General features: G+C 39.4%; 1 protein-coding gene across 1 annotated transcript; it reads left to right on the forward strand.

The window, feature by feature from the left end:
• Positions 1–2,017: 2,017 nt before the first annotated feature.
• Positions 2,018–25,042, forward strand: TRAPPC6B (trafficking protein particle complex 6B). Its single transcript, XM_029598496.1, has 6 exons — positions 2,018–2,255; positions 15,928–15,995; positions 16,286–16,403; positions 21,359–21,442; positions 22,326–22,419; positions 23,610–25,042. Exons 1-6 carry the CDS (start codon positions 2,160–2,162, stop codon positions 23,639–23,641), a joined length of 492 nt encoding a protein of 163 aa, XP_029454356.1. The 5' UTR covers positions 2,018–2,159; the 3' UTR covers positions 23,642–25,042.
• The last annotated feature ends 567 nt before the right edge of the window (positions 25,043–25,609 follow it).

Genomic DNA, 25,609 nt, shown 5'->3' on the forward strand with positions numbered 1-25,609 from the left:
CTGCTCAAGATAAAGCAACAAGGATTTTGATGGCTTTATATTGTTTTCATCAAATATAGTTCCCAACCTTAATGGAACTTATTCTGCTCTTGTCTGTCTTCCACTAATTGCAGATCTGAAATAGCTATTCAACAATACCTTGCTCCATCAAAACCTGCAAGCACTAGTGTTAATAGGATGGATGTCAAAAGCCATATCATTCAGTCTTACTCACAGGACATCAGGGATATGCTATTGGCGGCAAGAAGAACAAGCACAAGAAAATCTTATAATAGTAAACAGACACGATTCTCCATCTGGTGTCATTCTAAGGCAATAGATCCCTTCTGTTTTAATGTGGAGCAAATACTTTGGTACCTGCTTCACCTTTCCAAAACAGGACTCGAGCGCCACAGCAGCCTATCACTGCCATGTGGCAAACCAGCCCGTTTCACATCATGAAATCGTGGCTAGATTCATCAAAGACTTATTTTACTTAAAACACCCTATAAGATGCCCAGTTCCACAATGGGACCTCAACATAGTTTTACAACAATTAACGAAACCATTTGAACCCATAAAAAAAAAGCAAATCTAAAATCCTTTTTCTCTTGGCAATCACTTCAGCAAGAATAAGTGAATTGCAAGTGCTAGTGGAAAAATGCCCTGTTTACTCAGTTCTTTCCTATGAAGGTGCTTTTACATATCAATCCAAAATTCTTTCCAAAAGTGATGTCCTATTTCCATTTAAATCAAACTATAGAATTGCCAGTGTTGTTTCCAAAACCACACTCTTCTGTGCAAGACCAAGCTCTTCATACTTTGGACTGCAGAAAAGTGCTTCTTTTTTACCTCAGTCAAACAAAACATAGGGAAGTCATCACAACTATTTTTGTGTCTTATGATTCTAACAAAAAAGGTCTTCCAGTAAGAACACACTATCATATTGGGTTCTGAAGTGCATTTCTTTCTGTTACAAGACAGCGTCTATTTCTTTAGCACATTCTTTGCAGCTCATCAATTACCAGCGTTGCACTCTTAAATGGTGTCTCCTCTCACGAAATTTGTAGGACAGTCAAATGGTTAAGCAAAAACATCTTTACAAAACATTACTACCTGCATAAGTGGCCAGATTAGCAGCTGTTAGGTAAATGTATATCCCAGCAAGAAAGGAGCGCAGAAAAAGTGATAGTCTTATAAGTTAATAATAGTTTGCTTCTTTATTCGAGAAAACTCCAATATCGTAAAAATATCCAAATGATACAGTGAAGGTAGTCCCCGACAAGGAACCAGTGTTCCACCATAAAGGCTGCATCAGGAAGGATAGAAATCTGACATTCTTCACTTCAAATGAGTTGTATATACCATGAAAGAAAGAAACAATAACTGCAACTTCTCAAAATAAGTGCATTATGATTGACTTTCTACACAATCTTACAGAATGCACTCCAACGAATTTGGGAGTCCCCACCTGAGTGGCTTTTTTTACACTTGTCCACAGAAAAAGTGAAATTGTTTACCTGTAATTGGGATCTCTGTGGACAGCAATACAAATTGCCACACAATCCCACCCTCCTCCCAAAAGTTGAAACTAGGTCTGAAGAATGCTCATGGGATAGCAGTAGTACAAGAACTAGTAGTATACATGAAGGAAGTCTTCTAGTACTTTCGGAACTGGAAGAGGCATGGATTTACTCCGCGACGGCGCCGTCGGATGATATCACCCACTTGCGTGGCTGTTTTGTATTGCTGTCTACGGAGAACACCTATTACAAGTAAGCAACTTCGCTGCCTTTAAAATTCGGGAGCTCCAGGCAGTTGCCTATGCCTTAATCCTGGCCTTTGAGTGGCCAAAATCTCTTTGAAATAGATTACATAACAGCACACGTCACAGCTTATACAGTTAGCTACCAGAAGTGTTCTTGTGCCCCCCACTGTGTTATACATGCACACTACTGCAGTCCTAAATAAACTTTATCACTCTCCAAACTACTTTACTTTGAGCGCCCCGCCCCTTCCTCTTAACCGCGCCGGAACGCTGGGCTCTAAGCGGAAGTGACGCTATTGCGGCAGCCGTAGTAACCCTTTCAGTGGAGCAGGTAGCCGTGGGCTGTGGCTGGACGGTTTTGTTGTGATTGTGGATTTCTTACCAGGTGTTCCATGCAGTGTGAGGAGCTGTTATGAATAAGCAAGAAATGGCCGACGAGGCGTTATTCCTGCTGTTGCATAGCGAGTTGGTGGCCTGCGTGTACAAGTCCGTCGAGCAGGGGGATGTGGTGAGTAGCGCGCCGGCAGAGCCAGGAGGCGAGACGGTTACTGGCTCCTTCCGGCCTCCTGTTATTATTGTTTGGTATAGCAGCATGGTGGGAAGTTGAGGTGCACCGAGACCCGTGATGTGGGAGGTTCGAGACTGTAGATAACTCCTGCGTGGGGGTGTTTCTGACTTCTAAAAACAGAGGCTGAACGTAATGGACTTCCAGAAGTTGTTCTTTATGATCTCATGCTTTTGATATATTGACTTAAAAATGTAGGTTATTTGGAATGTTTTATTTCTAAAAACGAACATGTTTCTTGTACTCCTAGTGAAAGGCATCCTATCTTTTTTTCTTGTTGTTTATACTACCAGCCCCAGGTCTCTTGCAGCAATTAGGGGTGTGGGTTAAATTTAGCAGCAAGAGTTCGTAAATGCTGTAACAGTTTTTTATTTTTTTGCAGGATGATTGTATATATTTACATGTTGAATGCACATTTCATGCTCTTGTGTAAAAATAAAGTAATTTTTCAATCTTTCTTATATGTCAGGGTAACATTCTTTTTTTGACTTTTTTTAGTGGGGGAAGATGGATCATAATGATCAGGAAAGGAATAATAAGGATTGACATGGGGAATAAGAGGATATCTTGGGGAGGAGATAATCGGGAGGCTGATATTCAGTGCCACTTAAGTGGTGACTGCTGAAGATCCAGCGCCATTCAGTGGTCAGTTCTTAGCTAGGTAACTACTTATCCGGTTGGGTAAAAACTTATTGGCTTATTGTAAGTTGGCTGGATACATTTTATCCAGCTAACCGACTTAGCTGGATTTCTTTGAATATCAAGCCCTGGAGAGAGAAAATCTGGGGCAGGAAGGGATGGAGCAGCATCCAGGACAAAGGCAGAGGGGAGAGAAGAAGGGATGATTCCTTCTTTCACTCATCCTCCCCAGCTGGCCCCAATTCCCTTGCTTGCTCTTATTCACACACCTGTAGGCCCCTGCAATATCATTGCGTAAAAAACATGTTTCCAAACTGGGAGCATGTTTCTTGAACATGTGCACATCCACCTCTCCTAGGCGCTCGATGCAATAAGCAAATGAGCTGCCACGCTAAAAGGGACGTGGAAAGAATAATTTGTGCGTCTTTAGCTCTCTGCATCAGGCACCCAGGAGAGTGGCTGTGGGTCTACAACAGCCTGACCAGAATTCCTTGTTTCCAATTGGTCTTTTCCACTGACACTTGTCAGTGAAAAGGACCAATCCCCTTTCAGGACAGCCTTCTGAAAGAGGATTGGTCCTTTCACTGACATGTGACAGAGAATGGACCAATCAACAGTAAGTGAAGGAGTGAAATAATATTAAGTGCCTGACACTTTATATTTATTCACTCTTTCAATCAGGCCAGAACTTGGGGATTCTGCTTTCTGTGGTTCCTCCTACTGTATTGCGACGATACTAATAGGAGGAAAAAGCAGGATTTTTTTGTGTTAAGCCCTTGAATGTGCCATGATTCTGCTTTCTGTGGTTCCTCCTATTTAGTATTGAACAAAACTAATAGGAGGAATCACAGGAACTTTTTTTTTTTTTTCGTGAGCCCTTGAGTGCGGCATGCTTTAACATCTGCTCCTGGGCATGCATTAAATTTGCTGCATTAAAATGGGCACCCTGGCTGTGTGGCAATTTTTGGCGTTGCAGGGTAATAGCTAATAGCCTCCTTTACATGAAAATTGCATGCGATGAGCGCTATTAGCTTTGCACTCGATTGGATGTGCGTTTTGGACCCGCTAATCCCCGTGTTGTATCAGGTGTAAGTCTAGTGCATCCAAAATGCGTGTCCAAGCATGTGTTATGTGGCTTGCCGACCTGAGCGCCTGATATTGCATCGGCCTGTGGTATGCTAAGCCCTCCTTTGCCATGCCCACACATCTTCTTACCTGGTGCTGATCCCCTTGCTCACAGTCTTAAATATATACAGTTGTGTGCAAAACTTTAGTCACAGTACAGTAAAAATTATTTGATTTTAACAGATTTGAATATACCATATCTACTTTTTTATATTTTCAATGTTTAGACATCCTTTCAGTTGATTCATTACTACTTAAAAAAAAAGTTAATAAGGCCCATAATGGTGATTGACTCATTAGGTTTTCAATTAACCAAGTGAAAATAATTTCACAGTTTAACAAATACTCTGGCTCTGTTGTTTTGTCTATTTTGAACAAACATGGCTTCTCTAAGCTCTCTGAGCATTTTAAAATGAAGTTACTTTACTCTTACAATGCAGGAAAAAGCTCTGAAATACTTTCTAAAGCTTCTAGTTAGCAATTTCAACTGCCACACACTGTTAGGAAATGGACGTTACATGATACTCTTGATGTGAGGGCAAGATCTGAGACTGAGAAATCTGTGATAAAACTGATCAGATCTGTAAAACAGAACCCACAGATCACTGTCAATGACCTGCTGAAAGGTTTAGCTGCCGCTGGAGTAACTGTCTCCACGCCTTCAGTACAACAATAATCTGCATGGGAGATTTATTAGAAGGAAACCTTTTTTATGGCCTCATCACAAAAGTAGTCATCTAAAGCAGGGGTCGGGAACCTTTTTGGCTGAGAGAGCCATGAATGCCACATATTTTAAAATGTAATTCCGTGAGAGCCATACTAACTACAACCCCCCCACCCTCCTGACCCCCCCAAGACCTGCCAAAAGTCCCTGGTGGTCCAGCGGGGGTCCAGGGCTCGCAGACAAATCTTTAATAAAAAAGTAAAAATCTAACAAAAACCCCCACCCTCCTGACGCCCCCAAGACCTCCAAAATTAATTTACTACAACCCCCCACAGCCGACGGCCCTTTGCCCTTACTATGTCACAGGGGCTACTGCCGCTATTGGTCGACCCCAGTGACATAGTGAGGGCAAAGGGCCATCGACGCCGACAGCCCAAGTCCAGGAGATTGCTCCTGGACCCCCACTGGACCACCAGGGACTTTTGGCAGGTCTTTGGGGGGGGGGTCAGGAGGGTGGGGGTTTGTAGTAAATTAATTTTGGAGGTCTTGGGGGGCGTCAGGAGGGTGGGGGGTTTTGTTAGATTTTTACTTTTTTTTATTAAAGATTCGTCTGCGAGCCAGATACAGCCATCAAAAGAGCCACATCTGGCTCGCGAGCCATAGGTTCCTGACCCCTGATCTAAAGTAAGGAAAACAAAACCTGAATAAGCCTGAATCTTTTTGGAACAAAGTACTTTGGACTGATGAAGCTAAGATTTAACTGTTTGGCCAGAGACGTATGATACATTTGCAGCAAAAAAGGGTGAAGCATTTGAAAAAAATAACTTCTTGCCTATGGATAAGCATGGGGATAAATCTGTTATGCTTTGAGGTTGTATAGCAGCCAGTGGCATAGGAAATTGTGCAGTTGGAAGGGACAATGGATTCAACTAATTATGCCACCAAACAAAAAAGCCTAAAGAACCCTCTTTAGTACTCTTCAAAAGACAAAAATGAGGAGAAAATATTTTTGAAATGCTAAGATAGTGTGTCTGGTGCTATAAATGCTGGGATTCTGACCACTTTTTTTTTTTTTTTTTTAAGGCTATAACCCAATGAATGCACCAATTGAATCAATGGATTTTTACATTTTTCTATTTTTTGGTTTTTTTATGCACTTAAAAATGTCTTCTAAATATTCAAATAGAAAAAAGCTTTTCTTAAGTGCTGTGCTAGCTAATTATACAAAAAAGTCAAATTTTTGGGTAGATATATCAGATTGCTCAAGTACCTCTCTAATAATCACCTCTGCATCATCTTGTGGAACACTTGTGTATAGCTCCACTATATGTGCAGTAACTAACCATCAATCAGATTGCACTCCATCAACAATGGACAGTTGATTTATACAATTGACAATATCTTTTATATAGGAATCAATTCTCGATACTGCCGGTTGTAAAAAGCTATCTATATATTTTGAGATCGGCTCAATCAGGGACCCAAGACTAGATACAATAGGGCGACCCGGGGGTGAAATCTCAAATTTATGAATTTTGGGTACCATATATAAAGCGGGAATTACTGGATATGATTCATACAGGAAGTCTGCAAGTTTCTTATCAATAAGTTTAACTCACAGAGCTTCTTGTACTAATTCCCATATAATTTTCTTAAGGCCCTCAGTGGGGTCACAAGATGATAAATGTTAGAAAGTATCTCCTAACTGGCGGTATGCTTCAGTCAGGTATTGAGACTTGTCTTGGATCATTACTGAGCTGCCTTTATTTGCAGGTTTAATTATTATTGTGGACTCTTTCATTAGATTTTGAATTGCTAACCATTCTGATTGGGAAAGGTTAGCGTGACGCGGAAGATACAGATCAAGCGGATTACACCACGGAATATGTTTATCCATGGATGGTAAAGAATAGAAAGAAACCTTTGGGTAAATCATAATTCTCCTTCTCAAGTGAATAATCAGAGGAGGAAGAAGATCAAAACAAGGGAATTACTCTTTTTTTTTTTTTTTTTTTCTATCATTTTCATCGACTGCTGTTGATCCTCCTTTTAACAGTAATAATATTGAATATAGTAGTTCTTCAAGGGACATTCTTTGTTTTGTTTTGTTTTTTTTAATTCTTTATTTTCAATTTTTCTTGAAACAATTACCCAAGAAATACAACTCTTGTACCGAAAATTTAAATGTCTTAAACAGAAACAATATGATGCGGAATTACAAGATATATTTGAATACAATATTTATCACATTAAGACATAAAAAAATATAAGATAATAAGGAGATGGGTAAGGAATGGCTACTGAAGCATAAAATTCACTTTAACATGAAGTGCTATAATCTAACTGTGCTGATTAGTGCTAGGAACATACTTTTTTTTTTTTTTTTTTTTTTACTCCTGATGTAGCTGTTAAAGGGAGATGAGATGTCAAAAACTCTTTTAATTGAACGGGTTCAGAAAAAATGTAGTTATTATTCTTATAAGTAATACATGCCTTACATGGGTATTTCAGGGTGAATCGGGCCCCCAACTTTATTGTGTCTGATCTCATTGCAAGAAATTCTTTTTGACGAAGTTGTGTGGCTTTGACTACATCCGGAAAGACCCAGATAGGATGACCATAAAATTTTTCTTGTCTATGTCTAAAGAATAGTCGCAGAACATTATTCCTTTCTAATAAAAAGGCAAAAGAAATAAGTAACGGTTTTCTCTGGTCAATGTCTACATCCTGAGATGTCTCAATAAGATTTGTTAAATTTAAGGATAAAGGTATATTTTGCTCCTCTGTCTGTCTGATGCAAGTAAAAAGCTTTAACTATTACCGGTAGGGCAGATTCAGGAATTTTCAAAACTTGTTGAAGATATGTCTTAAATTCAAAGGGGAAATAAGTTTAATAATAGGAAAATTTAAGTATCCTTAAATTATGGGCTCTTAAAGAGTTTTCAACTGCCTCAAGTCTTTTTGAGGCAATTCTTTCTGAATCAATTAATTTTACTTGCGTTTTTTTCAATGGAAAATATCCTTTTATCTAGTTCATCCGTTTTCATATTAAAACTAGAAATTAATTGATTTTTTTGTATCCATGTTACTTGCGAAAGAATTTTAATTGAGTTCTCAATTAATTTTAATGTTGACCAGATACTCTCCAGGGTAATATTTTCAGGTTTAGTAATAAGTTCACATGCAACTAGAGCTTTGAGCTGTTATTCCTCCTTAACCCCACCAGATACCCCGGACACCACCGTAGCTCGAAGTACCGCAGGAATGGGTACTTTTTGCACCAATGGTGTAGAAGTCCTTCCACCTACACTCAGTTCTTCAGATTGCTGTAATCCATTATGTTCTTTTGTATCTCGTTGAGTTGTCACATTGAGGCTTGAAAACTGCTCTTTTGGCAGATCCACACCTGCCTCCAGCAATATAGGTGTAGATGTAGATGTTTCAATTTTCCCAGGGTATGTGGGCTTATTTGGAGAACCAGGGCTAAGGGTGACTTCAAGAGTCAGAGGGGATGGAATGCACTCCTCTACCATCCCCTCACCGACTGTGCTCTCCGGTACCAAAGTTCCAGCAATTGGAAAGAATCCTGGGATTTGTGGCTGACTAGGGTTGATTGCAGGTGAATTTGGCATTTCACCCCTTAATCAACCCTTCCTCTTAGTATGTGGCATCAAGAGAAGGAAAGAAAACTAATTTTTAGGAAAATAGGGCCTGTCCTCCCGAGATTCTTAACCTAGTCTAATCAATTTCACAGTCAGTAAACCACCTCCCTATTATGGAGGGTTTCCAAGAGAGAGAGAGGAAAACATTCTTTGTTTTTTATGTTCTCAAAATTGAGGAAGCAGGAAAATGTGGCAACAGGGTTTACAAGAATTTCAAGAATTGTCACATCCAAGACGATACTGCGACAATCAATGAATAAAGAGCTTACTATTGTATTTAATTTATCTTCTAAACGCTTACTGTAGATTATAATTTTACTAAATTATGGTCTGTCTCATTCCAAATGTAAATATGACGCCTTTAGAATGCATATTGAACTATTCAAATTTTATAGTTGGTTGAAACTTGCAAAATCCTTTATTTCTCAGCTTGCATCATCAAACAGATCACTTTTCCAAAGACATTTGAAGTGGAATCCTCCAGATCCACAAGATCTGTTTATAAGTCTTTGAAAAGTTGATTCTGCGGGATCTTGCTTAGTTGAAACAAATTAATTTTCCATGCCACCATAACCATTGCAGCTCATTCTGTGGTATCCATTGTGCATCCTGTCACTCCCAATTGGCCCAGGGAATCATCTCCTGCCCCAAAAAACTTTACGAAACACACCATATTCTAACATCTTCTGGTCATGATGATCCATTGACACCATAAACTCTGAGGCAGAGGACCACTCTTATCCATTGCTTTTTATAGATGACTTGAATTGTTAACTGTATTCTACATTACTTGGTTTACTTTTCTCCTAGCCTTATTTCTGTAACGATAGTGATATTTCTCCCCCCACCGCCCCATATACCACACCTGCCATAGAAGAATCAAAACCCTCATGGTAATGAGCATCCCCGAACCCCTCCCCTCATACTCTCCCAGTTTGTAATACATATCTTAGTGTTATTTCTCCAACTACTCCTCTTCCTCTGCAACTCCCAGGAGGACAACAGGAAGTAGCAACAAATGAAGTACAACTATGGGAGAGGCAGGGCAGGAAGATAGTGAGGCCAAGCCCCGAATACAGGCAGGTGATTGGAGCGTTGCTAGGCTGCCACCGCTGATTAACATGTTTTAAATGTTGTAAACCGTTGTGATCTTCTATTGGAACGATGGTATATAAAATGCCTAAATAAAATAAATATTGTGTAGATACTAGTAAAATGTGTTTTTTCTAGGAAAAATATTAAAAGAAGCAGTCAAGAATTTTACTTGCAGCTTGAGTATTTCACTAAAATTTCGTGTCATCCTAGTCTGAGGAGTGCAAGCCATAAGGCAGTAATTAATCTTATGTGTTTTATGTTGTAAACAAGCCGTTAAGCCCGTTAAAACGGGCTACATTACATTTTTTTTCAGTCCATTTTCTAACACAGCACCCTTCTACACTTTTTCTCCCTCTCCCCCTTCCCCTCGTTCACTCCTCCCCTTCCCTCCACTCAGTCTTACTCACCCTCTGTCTCCCACTGCCTCCTTCCCCTCACTCTCACCTCCCTCCCCTTCCCTCAGTCACTCCCACCTCTCTCCCCTTCCCTCAGTCACTCCCCACCCTCTCTCAATCCCATCCCCTCCCCCTCAGCCCTCCTCCACTCCCTTTTTCTCTGCTCCACAACTTCTTACCCTTCCACTTACTCACATCCCTGTCTCTCACCTCTCCCTCATTCTCCCTCTCCCCTTCCACTTACTCACATCCCTGTCTCTCACCTCTCCCTCATTCTCCCTCTCCCCTCACTCTTCCCCACCCCCTACCTCCCTCCCTCTCACTCAGTCCCTCCCCCTCCCTCCCTCTCACTCAGTCACTCCCTCCCTCTCACTCAGTCACTCCCTCCCTCTCACTCAGTCCGTCCCTCCCTCTCTCTCTCTCTCCTCCCTCCCTCTCTCTCTCTCCTGAAGAATATGATTGATCAGATACACAATATTAGGAAGGAAAAATACCCAGACGCCTCTGCTGTACTGTGGCCTGTCAGAGGTGAATGAACTCTGAGTGCCTTTCTGAGCATGACTTGCAGAATGTCCCTGAGGTAGACCTACTGGCACCAACATATTCAATGGCAACATTTACTTCATAATACAATGAAGCTGGGTTCGCATGAAACCAGGATGTAAGCTTTTGTCTTACAAATGTATATCTCAACGGACAGAAACCAGGTGAAAAGAAGATCCTTTGAGGTTACAGTTTTAATTAAATCCTGGTGCTAACAAACGGAATTCAGGCCTATCTCCTATTCAAACCACAGACTTGCTATCTGTTTACACAACAAAGAAGAACAACAGGATACCAGGAGGAACAAAGTGCATCAAAGCCAGATTGATAAAGGAAATTTTTAATGGTGGGAGGGTGGTTTCAGGGAAGGCAAGTAAAGAATATGATTTTTACAAATGAATGGAGGATGTCCTCACAAGCATTTCCTATACATGCTAGATTGTCATGACAACAGCATAATGTATCTTTGTAAATAAGTCTTTGGGCAGTCACGTCATTCATTCTGGAAACTTCGGTAGTGCTGTATTTTGATTATATAAGTCAGGGCATGTCATATATTCATTGAGATGCTAGTTATTACAGATAGAGGGCATATAGCATCTCCCAGGAACACTTGTCTTTGACTCTTCTTTAAAAAAGCCAAATAAACTAAATTTTAAACCTCTTGCTGAGTCGAAGTGTTCTTGTTGCCCTGGCCCTGAGTACAGAAATTATGTACACTCCTCCCTCCCTCGCTACTGGCTGCCGCTGCCACTCGACGCCGCCATGTTGGTTTTTTTTTTTCTGCCGCCGCTGCCACTCGACGCCGCCATGTTGGTTTTTTTTTTCTGACTCTGGCTGAGACCGACGTGCTCGCCCGCACATGCGCGGTAGAGCTGCTCTCTACTGCGCATTTGCGGCACGTCGGTCAACCTTCATTTATTAGGTTGATATGAAAATGTACAAAATGTATGATTGAGCTATGCATTAAAATTATAAATGTTAAGACCATTATCTTACACGAATTCTGTTGTGAGCATTTTTTTCTCTACAGTAGAAGTTGAGTGTTTATATGGTGGTAACTTATGACCATTAGCTTGGATTTAATTTTACCTAGTCCTAAAAATGCTTCGGTTCATAATACTGAATTCTTTCTGCCCAAGTTTCAGAAAACCACTACCACAATACTAGCAGGGCAGAGGAAAAGAGTAAGCTCCGATGCTTGGATTTTACAATGCTTTTAGATTGCCAGCCAGGATCCACTGAAATCAAGCAGCTGTTACCCTTTCTAAGGTTAAATATGCTGCTTCCACAATAGCCTTAAGTTTCATAGTAAAATAGATGCAGGTTACTGTAGATATCTGTGAGATGCCCTTCATCATGTATGAAAAGTTATCACTTCTGGGTCAGACCAAAGGTCCTTCAAACCTAGAATCCTATTTCCAGTAGTGGCCAATCTAGGTCACAAGTACCTGGCAGGATCCCAAAAGTCGATAGATTCCATGCTGCTTATCCCAGGGATAAGCAGTGTATTTCTACAAGTCTACCTGAAGTTTGCTAATGGACTTTTTTAAACCCAGCTTTTATCACACCTTTAGGAAACAAATTTGAGTTTAATTATGCGCTGAGTAAAATATTTTCTCCTGTTTATCTTAAATGTATCACCTAGTAACTTCATTGAATGTCCCTTAGTTTTTGTACTTTTTGAAAGAGTAAACAACTGATTTTCATTTACCGTTCCACTCCGCTCATTATTTTATAAACCTCTATCATATCTCCCCTCAGCCGTCTGTTCTCCAAACTGAAGAACCCTAACCTCTTTAGCCTTTCCTCATAGGGGAATCATTCCATCCCCTTTATCATTTTGGTCATCCTTCTCTGTACCTTTTCTAATTCTGCTGTCTTTTTTTAAAATGAGGTGACCAGAACTCCACACAATACTCAAGATATAGTCGTACCATGGAGCAATACAGAGGCATTATAATATTCTCAATTTTATTCTCCATTCCTTTCCTAATAATTCCTAGCAATCTATTTGCTTTCTTGGCTGCCACCACACACTGAGCAGAGGATTTCAACATATTATCCACAATGATGCCTAGATCTTTTACCTGGGTGGTGATCCCCAAAAGTGCATTTCGGTTGCACTCGTCCACAATAAATGTCATCTACCATTTGGATATCCAGTGTAATTTCTCACAACCATCTTGTGATTTAACAGCGTTGAATAATTTAGTATCATCAGCAAATTTGATCACCTTACTTGTCATTCTCATATCTTGGTTATTTATGAAAATGTTAAAAAGCAGCAGTCCTAGTACAGATCCCTTGGGCACTCTACTATTCACCTTTCTCAAATGATACAATTGACCATTTAGCCCTGCTCTGTTTTCTGTCTCTTAACCATTTCTTAAATCACAACAGAACATTGCTTCCTATCCCATGACTTTTTAATTTCCTCAAGAGTCTCATGAGGTACTTGGTCAAATGTTTTCTGAAAGTCCAGATACATGATATCAACTGGCTCACCTTTATACACCCAGGAAAAAGATCTAGGCATCATAGTAGACAATTTGTATTTATTTATTTTCAGGTTATTTTATACCGCCTGTAACAGAATAATTAAGCTAAGCGGATACATTGAAATTGGCTCAGTATTGCTGTGGCAGTCAAAAAAGCAAACAGAATTTTAAGAATTATTAGGAAGAGAATGGTGAATAAAATGCAGAATGTCATAATGTGACTATCAATCTATGGTGAGACTGCACTTTGAATACTGTGTTCAATTCTGATCACTGCATCTCAAAAAAGATATAGATGCATGGAAGAAGGTACAGAGAAGGACGATCAAAATGATAAAGGGGATTGAAAGGCTAAAGAGGTTAGGGCTGTTCAGCTTGGAGAAGAGATGGCTGAGAGGGAGATATGATAGAGGACTAGATGGATAAAAGTGAATCCGTTTAATCTTTCAGATAATAGGACTAGGGGACAGTCCATGAAGTTTGCAAGTAGCACATTTAAAACAAATTGGAGAAAATTATTTCACTCAACTCACATTTAAGCTCTGGAATTTGTTGCCAGAGAATGTGGTTAAGGCAGTTTGCTTAGCTGGATTTAAAAAAAGTTGTGGACAAGTTCCTGGAGGAGAAGTCCATAAATTGCTATTTCTTAGCATTCAGACAGGTAAATCCACAACCAGTGGGTTATGCACCTATACCAGCAGATGGAGATGGAACAAAGCCGACGTCATGGTATATATATTGACTCCTTCACTGACATCAGACCACCAGTATTCTCTGTCTCCAGCAGATGGTGGACGTGCATCTCCCTTCTGGGGATTGCTTAAAAAAAAATTTAGAAGCAGAAAAGAAGGAAATTAATTTGCCCCACTCTCCTGTGGTAGTACCTTATGGTCCCTCCCTCAGTCGAGTTTTTCTGAGGTGATATCTGTGGATCCCTCCCTCAGTAGAGTGCCTCGGTCCAGTAGCTGGTTTTCCAGCATGGACTTTGCTGTAGAGAGAGAAACAACTGAGAAGCTAGCGGGTGTAGGAAGCAGAGTGTGGCAGTAAAGGCCTTTGCCTTCTCCCCTCGCAGCCGGAGATGGTCTCTATGCTCGGATGGAACGGGCTGAGCTCAGGTAAAGAGTAAATATTTAAAAAAAAAAAAAAAAAAGGGGGGGAGGGGAGAGAATTTTAGGGATTCCATTCTCCTTCTGGTCTCTGAGCCTTGGTGTGCCGATTCAATGTCTGTTCCTGCCTCTGGGGGAGCTTGGGGAGTTGTGGCAGCTTGGTGGGCTGAGCAGCCTTTTGGCTAGGCCTCACTCAGGCTTTGCTCAGATGCCGCATGGAAGGCTGCGGTGGTGTTCGCGAGCTTTTCTACGTGCAAGTCTGCCGCAAAATATCTCTGACATTGGTTCAAGCTTGTGTGCCTGGGTGGGCACTCAGGTGGGTACTTACCTGGACCACATATTGAGTGCCTAAATTCTGGACTTCCGTAGTGTGCAGTTGGGCTCACGATTGTCAGACATCTTTGGGAGCATGCTGCTAGTGGGTATTTATCCATGGCACCAGTAGCAAAGAAGCCTAAGCACTTTACCCTTCATGCTGCTTACTATATTCAGGCATCTCAGCCTGGTGACCCTCTAACTTGTCAACACTGCTTGGAAGCTCAGGGAAAGTTGTCTCCAGGTGATTTTGCTGAGCCCGGCCCTTCCCAGCATGATGCGGTAATGGGACAGGAGGGGGGACCTGTCAGAGGTTTTGCCTGGTTTTGGGGCTCCCCTAACTAGTTTGTCAGCAGAGGATGGCAACTCAGAGGGCACAGGACTGATGCCCCCTGGTTTTGGTATGGATCCTTCTGTCCTTTCTTGAGTAGATTTTTTTTCAAGGGCTATAGTCTTTTCTTCAGGCACAGTCGCAGAGCCAACCAAATCTAAGAGTTCAGAATCACAGACTGCTGATCCCTGTATGCCTGGTGCCGCAGGTAAGCATCAGAGTACATCTAGACCTGCTGCGGGTCACACTGATAAGGACCCAGTTGGCACGGATGATAAAGGCAATGCTTACTCCCAGGAGGATTGGTAAATTCTTCTGGGATTGGAGCCTTATAGAACAATATTGCTGGCTCTGATCTCCCAGACACTGAAAATGCTAGGGATGCAGCATTGAAGGATGTGCTAACCTTAAGCAGGCCTTTAGGCGATGACAATGAATTTCCAGATAGCCTCTTGCTGCTCCATGGTGGCTCGCACTTGCTTGCTTCTCTCTCAGGAAATTGATGAATCTGGTTTGAATTCCAGGGCAGTGATGGAACCGGCAGCCGCCTTTTTGGTGGTTGCGGGCTGCGACCTGGTTTGCACTTCTGCCAGAGGGGTGGCTTCAGTGACAGTTGCCAGGCGTCAGCTATTGCTGAGGAGTTGGTCGGCTGATATAATTTCAAAGTCTAATTTTACAAAATTGCCTTTTAAAGGATCACTCTTGTTTGGGAGTGAGTTGGAAAAAAATGGCCAATAAGTGGGGTGAGTCCCAGGTTCCTCTGTTACCAGAAGATAAAAAGCAGGCGTCTTGCTTGTTCGGCACAAGAGTTCATGCTAGGGGTTTCAAACATTTTCAACCCTACAGTGGAGCGGCTTCTCAGAGGGCTTGACCTTTGGGTAGGTCTCAGTTCTTTTTCCCAGGTAGCCCAGATGGGGCGTAGTCTAGAGTGGCGGTGCCTGTTGACTCCTTCAATGAGGGTGTGCCAACCCACCACCAGGAACAGGAGATAGGGGGTTGCCTGCCTCTCTCTTTTTTTTTTTTATCAGAGTTGGATCAAGATCACATTAGACCAGTGGGTTCTGGAGGTGATAAGAGACGGCTATGCTCTGGAGTTTCTCACCATTCTGGCATGGATATTTGCCTTATATCTTCCTCATAGATCCTACTTACAGAATCGATCTGACCTATACTTTCTAAACCTAACTGTTGCTAGACTGTAATTAATGACTCGTGATTAGATTGCTTTTTATTTTGTAGGAAAATGGAAGATGCATCACCAAACTGGAAAATATGGGGTTTAGAGTTGGGCAAGGATTAATAGAAAGGTAAGTAGAATGCTTCAGCTTATGTTGCTTGAGAAATGTTCTTTATCAAATAAACATTTTGATTGTGGTTTGTGACTGTTATACCCCTTGTTCTGAGAATCAGTTCCTTATTTATTAATTAAAAGTTCTTATAGTTTGCAGCTTCTGTGTTTAGTGCGGATTACAATTTTAACATACATAATTGATTAAAACAGAACAATTAGTAAAACATAACGTTATGCAATGTTTGTGTGCACATCTAGCTGTATATAAATGTATGCAAATTTATAAATATTTAATGTTCCATGTAGATTTACGAAGGACACTGCCAGGTTTAAGGATGAATTAGATATAATGAAGTTCATCTGCAAAGATTTTTGGACCACTGTGTTTAAAAAGCAAATCGATAACCTGAGGACTAATCACCAGGTACTACAATGAATATTAATAGAAGATTTAACATGCAAGTTCTACAAAATGAAGCAATTATAAAACTTTGGGTTTTTATATACCTTATATTCCAAAATAAAATTATATAACCTACTTATTATGCATATCACATCTGAACTTTTATCTCTTATTAATGATGCTGGTAGAGGTAGAACTTGCTTCAGAGGTAGAAGAAAATGTATTTGTGGTTCTGATTTCGAAAGTCTCTTGTAATAACTCAAAGCTTATCTTTAAGCTTATTCATGTTACATTACTCCCACTCTAACTGCAGGTATGAGCTTTGGGATAGTACTGTGAATGGTATCTGACTCTACTGAATCTTGGTCTGGGGGTGGGTCTCAAAATGGTTAAGGAGAGAGGCTATTTTTCTAATAAATCAGTGAGCTCAATACTGTAGTTACTGAGTATATAAAATAGCTGAATTCTGTATTACAGTAATATCACTGTAGATTAAACATCTGCAGTGCTTTACAAGTCTCTTGCTTGAATTCAGGATCTCTCTCAGAATGCACAGTCAAATCCAGACATCCTGTTCAAAACACACATTGGGATTTAGTGAATCAAAGTCTTGCCTAATGGGATGAAACTATATTGAGAGCCAAAATATGAAAAAACTCCCACTCAGTAGGTCAATCAGATATACAACATAAACCAAACCTACTTAGAACTATAAAGTGATGGACTGAATCTTCTTTCTCTCTCTCTCTATCTATAATTATAATATATATCCGGTTACCAAATAGTATTGTTTGGTATAATCATAAAAACACCACCAACCACCCTATTATAGGCAGTGCCACCAAAAAATGTTTTTAAATTGTTCACTTAAATATGTCTAAAAAGACTGTTGCTGCCAGAAATTCAAACTACAAAGTGCTGCTGTATTCACATACCATCGTGTTGAATAACTCTATAAATGAGAACTTTTTCATCTGAAAATAGTTCACAACTGTATTGCACTTAGCTGCTTAATTGTCCCAAAAATAGTTCACATCTATATTGTACTTAGCTGCTTAATCATCCCAAGAAGGCCACGTTTTGGACAACGTCCTTTCTCAGGGGCTGCAACATCCTCCACAATGTAATCATGTAATGTCCTTCCTTTAGCAGTTACCAAACAGAATCCTTTTAAAAATGGCGGACCGGCATCTTACCTCACCGTTCGTATTTAAAAATACTACCATGTGACTATGAACGGACCAATCCACTTGCTTCTTAAACTAAAGACCACTAATCAAGTTGTTCATTTAAACTTTGGGGTTGCACAGTTTGCAATGTATGAATCCAATATTGCTCTTGGCAATTCAGTTGTGCCACAATATCACCTCCACAGTTGTTTTTTTCAACTTTGTCAATCACAGTCACTCAGTTGATCAGTCGTGTGCTGTTTGGTGGTGAATTGACATTGCCTCCTATCCCATGACTTTTTTAGTTTTCTTAGAAGCCTCTCATGAAGGACTTTGTCAAACGCCTTCTGAAAATCCAAATACACTACATCTACTGGCTCACCTTTATCCACATGTTTATTCACTCTTTCAAAAAAAAAAAAAAAAAAAAAAAAAGGTAGATCTGTGAGGCAAGACTTCCATTGTGTAAATCCATGTTGACTGTGTCCCATTAAACCATGTCTGTCTAAATGTTTTGTGATTTTATTCTTTATGGCTGGTGTATAATAATGTTTTTATAGTGACTGCATGAAAATATATTTTTATTTATAGAGGAAAAGACCTCAGCACTGGTACTTTTCTGAATAAACCTTTCAGAATATAAACCAGTCGGTGCAATCATGGGTCTAAAAACCTCTAGTGATTGTCTTATTGAAAATCTATTTTTTGATTTTTGAATTTTCTTTAAAAATGTCACACATGTTTTTGTGTTTTTTAACTTGCTCCAAAAATTCTGATATCTTGATGGAGTGATTTCACAAAATTCTAAACCGGCAATTGAGCTGAGCCAGCTTTTCAACAATTAAACTCAGCCGGTACCATTCTGTGTCTGCCGACCATTCTTGTAGTCTCTAATACATTATGATTGCCTGATAGTGAAACAGTTCTAGTCACTATCTCGGCGCTTAAAAAAGCTGCCGGTAAAACAATTCTGAACACAATCTTATCGGCACTGTGAAAGTTACCTGAATGGCGTCGGCCTGACATGAAAGCAATCATTTCTCATCTAGACGCGATATTGCCCTAAAGCAGCATTCCGCGAAACATTGCCAACGTCTGCGTTTCTGGCATCTTTGGCGTCTACAGGCAACTACCTGTGCCTTTATTTCAAAGAAGAAAATTTACTTCTCAAGATTAGTAATACTGACACCGTTCAGGCAACTTTCACAGTGCCAATAAGATTGTGCTCAGAATAGTTTTTGCCTCTACGACCAGCTTCTTTTCAAATTCTCTCTTAGCCTGTTCAATGTCTTACATTTAATTTGCCAATGCTTATGCTTTATCCTATTTTCTTCTGATGGATCCTTCTTCCAATTTTTGAATTAAGATCTTTTGGCTAAAATAGCCTCTTTCTCCTCACCTTTTAACTATGCCGGTAATTGTTTTGCCTTCCACATTTCTTAATGCATGGAATTTATTTATTTAGATTTTTATATTCCGCTTTTTGGCATTTCAAAGTGTACATCAAAGCGGATTACATTCAGGTACTGGACTATGCTTCTAGGATGGTATTTTTTAAAAGAGTCTGTCAATTGTACGCTTTTTACCTTTGTAGCTGCACCTTTCATTTTTTTTTTCTATTTTTTTCATCTTTATCAAAGTTTCCCTTTTGAAAGTTTAGTGCTAGAGCTGTGGATTTACTTACTGTCCCCCTCCCAGTCATTAATTTTAAATTTGATCATATTATGATCACTATTGCCAAGCGGCCCCACCACTGTTACCTCTCACCAAATCCTGTGCTCCACTGAGAATTGGATCTAAAATTGCTCCCTTTCTCGTTGGTTCCTGAACCAATTGCTCCATGAAACTGTCATTTATTCCATCCAGGAACGTTCTCTCTCTAGCATGCCCTGATGTTTCACTTACCCAGTCAATATTGGGGTAATTGAAATCTCCTATTATTACTGCACTACCAATTTGGTTAGCTTCCCTAATTTCTCTTAGCATTTCACTGTCCAACTCACCATTTTGGCCAGGTGGATGTTAGTATACTCCTATCACTATTCTCTTCCCCAGCACACAAGGGATTTCTATCTGTAAAGATTCGATTGTGCATTTAGTCTCATGTTGGACTCTATGCCATCCCGGACATAAAGTGCCACCCCCGCCACCAAGATGAACCTCTGTCATTGCGATATCATTTGTACCCTGGTATAGCACTATCCCATTGGTTACCCTCTTCCCACCATGTCTCTGAGATGCCAATTAAGTCTGTTATTCACTGCTATACATTCAAATTATCCCATCTTACTTCTTAGACTTCTGGCATTAGCTTACAAACATTTCAAAGTGTGTTTTTTGTTTGTATTTACATTCTGCTTTTCAGTTGACAGGGATAAATTGGAATCTTTTAGCTCAGGTGAGTTTTTAATTATAGGCATTTGGACTACTTTTCTTATTGGAACCTCTCTTTTGGGATGCCTTAACTCTAATGCTACATTAGTATCCTAACCTCTGGAGCCTTTCCTTATAGGGGAGCTGTTCCCCTTTATTATTTTGGTCGCCCTTCTCTGTACCTTGTCCAGTGCAACTATATCTCTTTTGAGATGTAGCAACCAGAATTGTACACAGTACTCAAAGTGTGGTCTCACTCTGGAGCGATACAGAGGCATTATGACATTGTCTATTTTATTCACCATTCCCTTCCTAATAATTGCTAACACTTTGTTTGCTTTTTTGAATGTTGCAGTACACTAAGCCAATGATTTCAATGTATTATCCACTATGATGCCTAGATTATTTTCCTGAGTGGTAGCTCCTAATATGGAACCTAACATCATGTAACTTCAGCAAGGGTTATTTTTCCCCTATATGCATCACCTTGATCTTGTCCACATTAAATTTCATCTGCCATTTGATGCCCAATCATCCAGTCTTGCAAGGTTCTCTTTTAATTTATCACAATCACAGCCTTTACCACGGGAGTCCTGGAAACAGCTCTAGGTTACTCCCACCTGGGATAGGCACTGCTTAGGTACATCCCACTTGTCTGGACTGGTTTGGCAGAACTATGGCGAAGGTGGAATTAGGATTTTACCTGGCAATTTTCAGTCCTGACTGACCAGTCCAGAGCCCAACCCGAGGAGAAATTGGTGGATATATGAAAAAATAAGAGAGAGGGTATGAAATAATTGAACAAGTAGTCAGGTAGTAAATGAGTTAAGCAGTAGCAAAAAGTGCCTTTTCCCAGGAGGGAAATGCAGCCCAGGGAGAGAAGGGCAGAGGTAATGCTCAATACCTTACTTTTTTCCTTTATTAATTGAAATTAGAATTTTTTGCTTAATGTTTTCTATTTGTTTCAGAACATGCTCCCTCATTAGCTTGGGCAAGAGACTATTGATGCCTTTCCTGCTATACCAGGCTATATAGGGAGAGATGTCAAAAGAGCTTACCCTCTGCTTCCATCTGCTGGTGGTGGAGACCAATCCCATTTGTCTGGACTGGTCTGTCAGGACTTGAGGAAAGGAAATTAGCAGATAAGAACCTAATTCCACCTTTTTTTATGTGATGGAAATTGCATAATTATCAGGGCAAATATTAGGAGCTGGTTATGAAGTTTTATTGTAAATTAACTATTACAAGACGACAAAACAGTAGACATTTTGTTTTCATTGTTAGCTTTGTTTTTTTGTTTTTTTCTTTTGTAAGTATAAGCATGTTTTTTTCATGGCCAATGTAAAGATGCAAATTTAGCACTCTATATATTTGAGTCCAAATACCTGGTCCCTTTTCTCTGTAAATATGCTGTCATTTTTATTTTCTTGGTAGGGCATTTATGTACTTCAGGACAACAAATTCCGTTTGCTAACTCAGATGTCTGCAGGAAAGCAGTATTTGGAGCATGCACCTAAGGTAATTCCTGAAGTATAAAAGTAATCAGATATATTATAATTTGAGAAGTGCTATGAGTAATGTAGCTTCTTGTTTGACTTTTCATAAAGCATATTTTTTGATGGCTGTTTGAGATGATATGATGTCAATTTGAAATTTAATTTGTTGTGTGGTTATTAAATCATGGTTGAATAATGGCATTCCTATTGAGCTGAATTTGCTATCTTTTGAGTAGTATTGAGATCTTTCATAAGGCAATAGTTTGAAACTGATGAAACTTCTGTCACTACTTACATCTAGTAAGAGCCTCCTGGTTTCCTGCAGCAGACTTTTCAAAATTATGCAGCAATTATGTGGCAAATTTATATAATTTTTCATAAAGACTGGCTATGAGCTGATCCAGAGCTCGCTAAGTAATTTTTTCTCAAATTTATATGTTTACTTGTGGTGTCTAATTGCAAAAGTGTCTGCATTGGACATTTCTCTTTTGGGGCAGGTGACTCATAGTGCATTGCAGGGGGCCATTAAGAACTCCTCAGTCTCCTTTGGATTGCAAGGAGAGTTTATGCTCTGCTGGTAAAGGGGAAGTATAACCTAGTGACTTGTCACATAAATACTCCCAGTATTCGGACACAGATGCAGCAGACACACACACTCAGTGTAAAGAGCACTTTTGGAGATGCACGTTCTATGGAGTGCGCCTTTCCAATCTTGCTGTGTTACAGTGCATCAGATATCTGCCAGAAGCAAATTCTCCATTTCTGATTGAGGTGGGGATTCTCAGGTAATATTTTACATTCTATTAATATTTTCATTTTTTACATTATTTTTAGTATTTAAAATTGTATACTACTTTTCCTTTTGCTATGAACCAGCTAATTTGAACAAAAATATTTTTGTTTAGTACTTGGCGTTCACCTGTGGATTAATCAGAGGTAGCTTATCAAATTTGGGAATAAAGAGTATTGTGACAGCTGAAGTTTCCACAATGCCTGCATGTAAGTGCATCCTTAATTCCTGTCTTTAGGTTTTATAGCATTTCATTCTTACAGTTAATGGGAAGTGGAGGGGATCTATGCTCTACAACTTCAGTATGATTTGAGTGTTAGGCTAACTCCTAGATATAGCAGTTCCTGTCTCTTGAGTGGGAAGTGCCATTTGGCTGAATTTGTCAATATGTTAAAGAAGCCCAGCCTTACTAGGAGCTCTGCAAATCATTGTACTTCCACACCTACTTTCTTTGAATCTAGTATGAATATGTTGACTAAAGTTATATCCTTATCCCTAGCTCCTTTGTATGCACTACTACACTTTTCATTACTTGAAAAAAGATGGAGAGCATGCGAGATACTGAGTACACCCTTCACATCTTTCCTTTCGATCAGATTCACTTTTACTACCCAACTATCTTTAACTGTGGTTTCAGGTTTCAAAGTCCCTTTTAAGGTAGATATTTTGAGGGTTTACTTTTAAAGAGGGTTGAAAGATTTATCTGAATTCATTATAAGGAACATTCTAGCCTAGTTTTTTTTGTTTTCTTTTTTATTTATTTAGATTTATATTCCACTTTTCAGCGCTTCAAAGTGGATTACATTCAGGTACTGTAGTATTTCCCTATCCCCAGAGGGCTTACAATCTAAGCTTTTGTACCTGAGGCAATGGAGGGTAAAGTGACTTGCCCAAGGTCACAAGGAGCGACAGCAGGACTCGAATCCTGGTCTCCTGGTTCACAGCCCACTTCTCTAACCACTAGGATACTCCCTCTTATCTTTATTGGTCCCCTTATTGAGCTTCCTCTCAAATTTTTTTTTAAATTGCTCTGGAATCTCCCACTCCTCATCTGTATCAATCCCTGTTATAATATTTATGATGGCTGGCTGTTATTTTTCTGGTGTTTTAGAAGATATATACCGGTACTTTGTTCCAGGGTCCCTTTCCTAAAGAGCTTAGGTTGCAGTAAGTGGTCTTTGAGTCGTCGTATACCAGCTGCTTGCATACAGTGAAGGCTGTAATGACATTTTAGTTAACCCTTATTGAAACATGTGAACAGTAGAGAATGGATAGTGTTGATATACAGCTAAACAAGGTTTCTCTGCTTCCTATTACCACTGTGAACAAAATCATATGCTGCTAAAGTTCATATTGAATTTTCTTCTAAGTAACCCCCCAATCTCTTCTTCTTTTATAGGCAAATTCCAAGTGATGATACAGAAGATCTAAAGCATGTTCTAGCATTCTAGACATTCAAGATAGTGACAAAAATGTATTCCATTTTCACTAGTGAATCTGCAGGAACTGTGTCTCCTGATGACTGTTTAGTTTGGACTGTAGACTTTAAGGAATTTGTATCAGCTCAGACTCTAGTCTTGCAGAAGGATATCAGAACATAAATGTGCAATCAGAGTAAAAATAGTTTACTTCCAATATTTTAGCATGCAAACCAGCTATCAAGGAGGTGGCCATTTTATTTATTGGTAAAAACCTGTTGAAATAGCATTTTACTTTTCATTCTGACTCATGTTTGAATTGAAAATATGCAACAAACATACACAAGTAGAAAAGCTATTTAGAAACACTTATTTTACTGGGCTTTGTCTGAAGTGATATGCCAGGATTTCATCACTCAGAAACTGACTCTCCCTATTATTTGCAGTATGTATTAGTGTTGCATATTATTTTGAAAATAGTATATATATTTACTCTCCTACCACACAGGACTAGAATCAGTGTTGACAATAGGTCTCCTTTTTAATAATTCTGAATAACAGAATTTCTCCATTTTGTTATGATTCTTATAAGTGGTATGCAAATAGTTTAGTATTTTGGCATAAAACAAAGTTTTAAATATACTACGTAAATTTCACTTTTAATCCTCTACCATTGGACTTACAACTGAAAAGATACTCATCTGACAGCTTTTGGCTTTTTTATCCAAACTGGTTATCAAAGGGCACAACTCAGAAAAGATGAATAGATGTACTTTTGAAAAATACTACTGTTCAGCTGTTTAAAAACTTGTAAAAGCTAAAAGTTGTCTTTAAAATCAATAATACAAATTTTAGAATATTTGAAGTGTTGCTACTCTTCATCTGGTAAATGAAACCTCCACACATTAACGAAAGCACTAATGTACATGGCTCAGCAAGAGTTACAAAAGGAGAAAGTGTACGAATGTCATAGGATATGTGATCTCCTGCCTCCCTCTGCGGAAAACCAAACTGATTCCTATATGATGTTTGAAGACTGGCTGTCATATTCACATAGTGCTAACGCTATTATGAACATGATTGCTGTTCACTACTTTTTCAGCACGTTGGGTAAAAAGAACACTGTCAGAGTCCAGCATAATGGAGAAATGTTTTTGAAAAGAAGGATCTGTCTTAATACCAAGCACCTTTTTTTTTTTTTTTTTTTTTTTTTTTTTAAGCTTTGATAGATTTATTTAAAGAATTTTTGTGTGACAGTCTGCCTTAGATTAAGCTTGTTTACAGTACAAGTGTTTGTAGTGCACAGGGGCCAATCTTAACGTTTTGCCTTTTTTCCCCCCTACTACAACCATAAGGAAAGAATAAACTGTTAAAAAAAAAAAAAAAAAAAAAAAGTTTGCGGAAGTGATTTAATCAATGTAAAAGCTTTTAATTACAAATTGCATTTAATTTCTATACCTGCTTTTGGGGATGGAGGAGAAGAATCTTGCTGTTTTATGCCTCTAATTAATCTGTTCTTTGTATGGAGAAATTTGTACTTGTAATTTTCTTTCCATGAGTCCTGCTACACTAATCTAGAGCCCCCCCCATATAAGTGGGTTTTGTCCACCTATCGCAGATGGTAGGCAGAGCACAGTGAATTCTTCTGAGACATCACCACCACTTCTTAGAGGTGGTGCAGCCTGAAAATCTATTAGTCCCCTGACAAAACACTACAAAAAAGCTATAGCACCCCAAATAACAATACATTTTCAGCATTTCAAAGAAGTCCTCATATACCGAATTACCTCCTCAAAATTTGGAATCAAAGAAACACACAAAATGAACGACAGGAAAGAGGACCACTCCCAGTAGCTTAAGACTCATTCCTCTGCAATGTATATGTAGGACAGAAATTCAGTGAAAGGAAGTGGAGGAGAGAGGAAGCACCACTTGAAAAGAAATATTACCTCGTTTCAGCTTGCGATAGCGGGTAAGGAGA

The sequence above is a fragment of the Rhinatrema bivittatum genome, chromosome 4, assembly GCF_901001135.1.
Source record: "Rhinatrema bivittatum chromosome 4, aRhiBiv1.1, whole genome shotgun sequence".
Classification (NCBI taxonomy): domain Eukaryota; kingdom Metazoa; phylum Chordata; class Amphibia; order Gymnophiona; family Rhinatrematidae; genus Rhinatrema; species Rhinatrema bivittatum.

What these genes read in the sequence shown, in the direction of transcription:
- TRAPPC6B (XM_029598496.1), top strand. Translation starts at nt 2,160, where the DNA reads ATGAATAAGCAAGAAATGGCCGACGAGGCGTTATTCCTGCTGTTGCAT. An exon ending in CCGTCGAGCAGGGGGATGTG is followed by an intron (nt 2,256 to 15,927) that starts GTGAGTAGCGCG and finishes TTTATTTTGTAG; the next exon opens with GAAAATGGAAGATGCATCAC. An exon ending in GGGCAAGGATTAATAGAAAG is followed by an intron (nt 15,996 to 16,285) that starts GTAAGTAGAATG and finishes TGTTCCATGTAG; the next exon opens with ATTTACGAAGGACACTGCCA.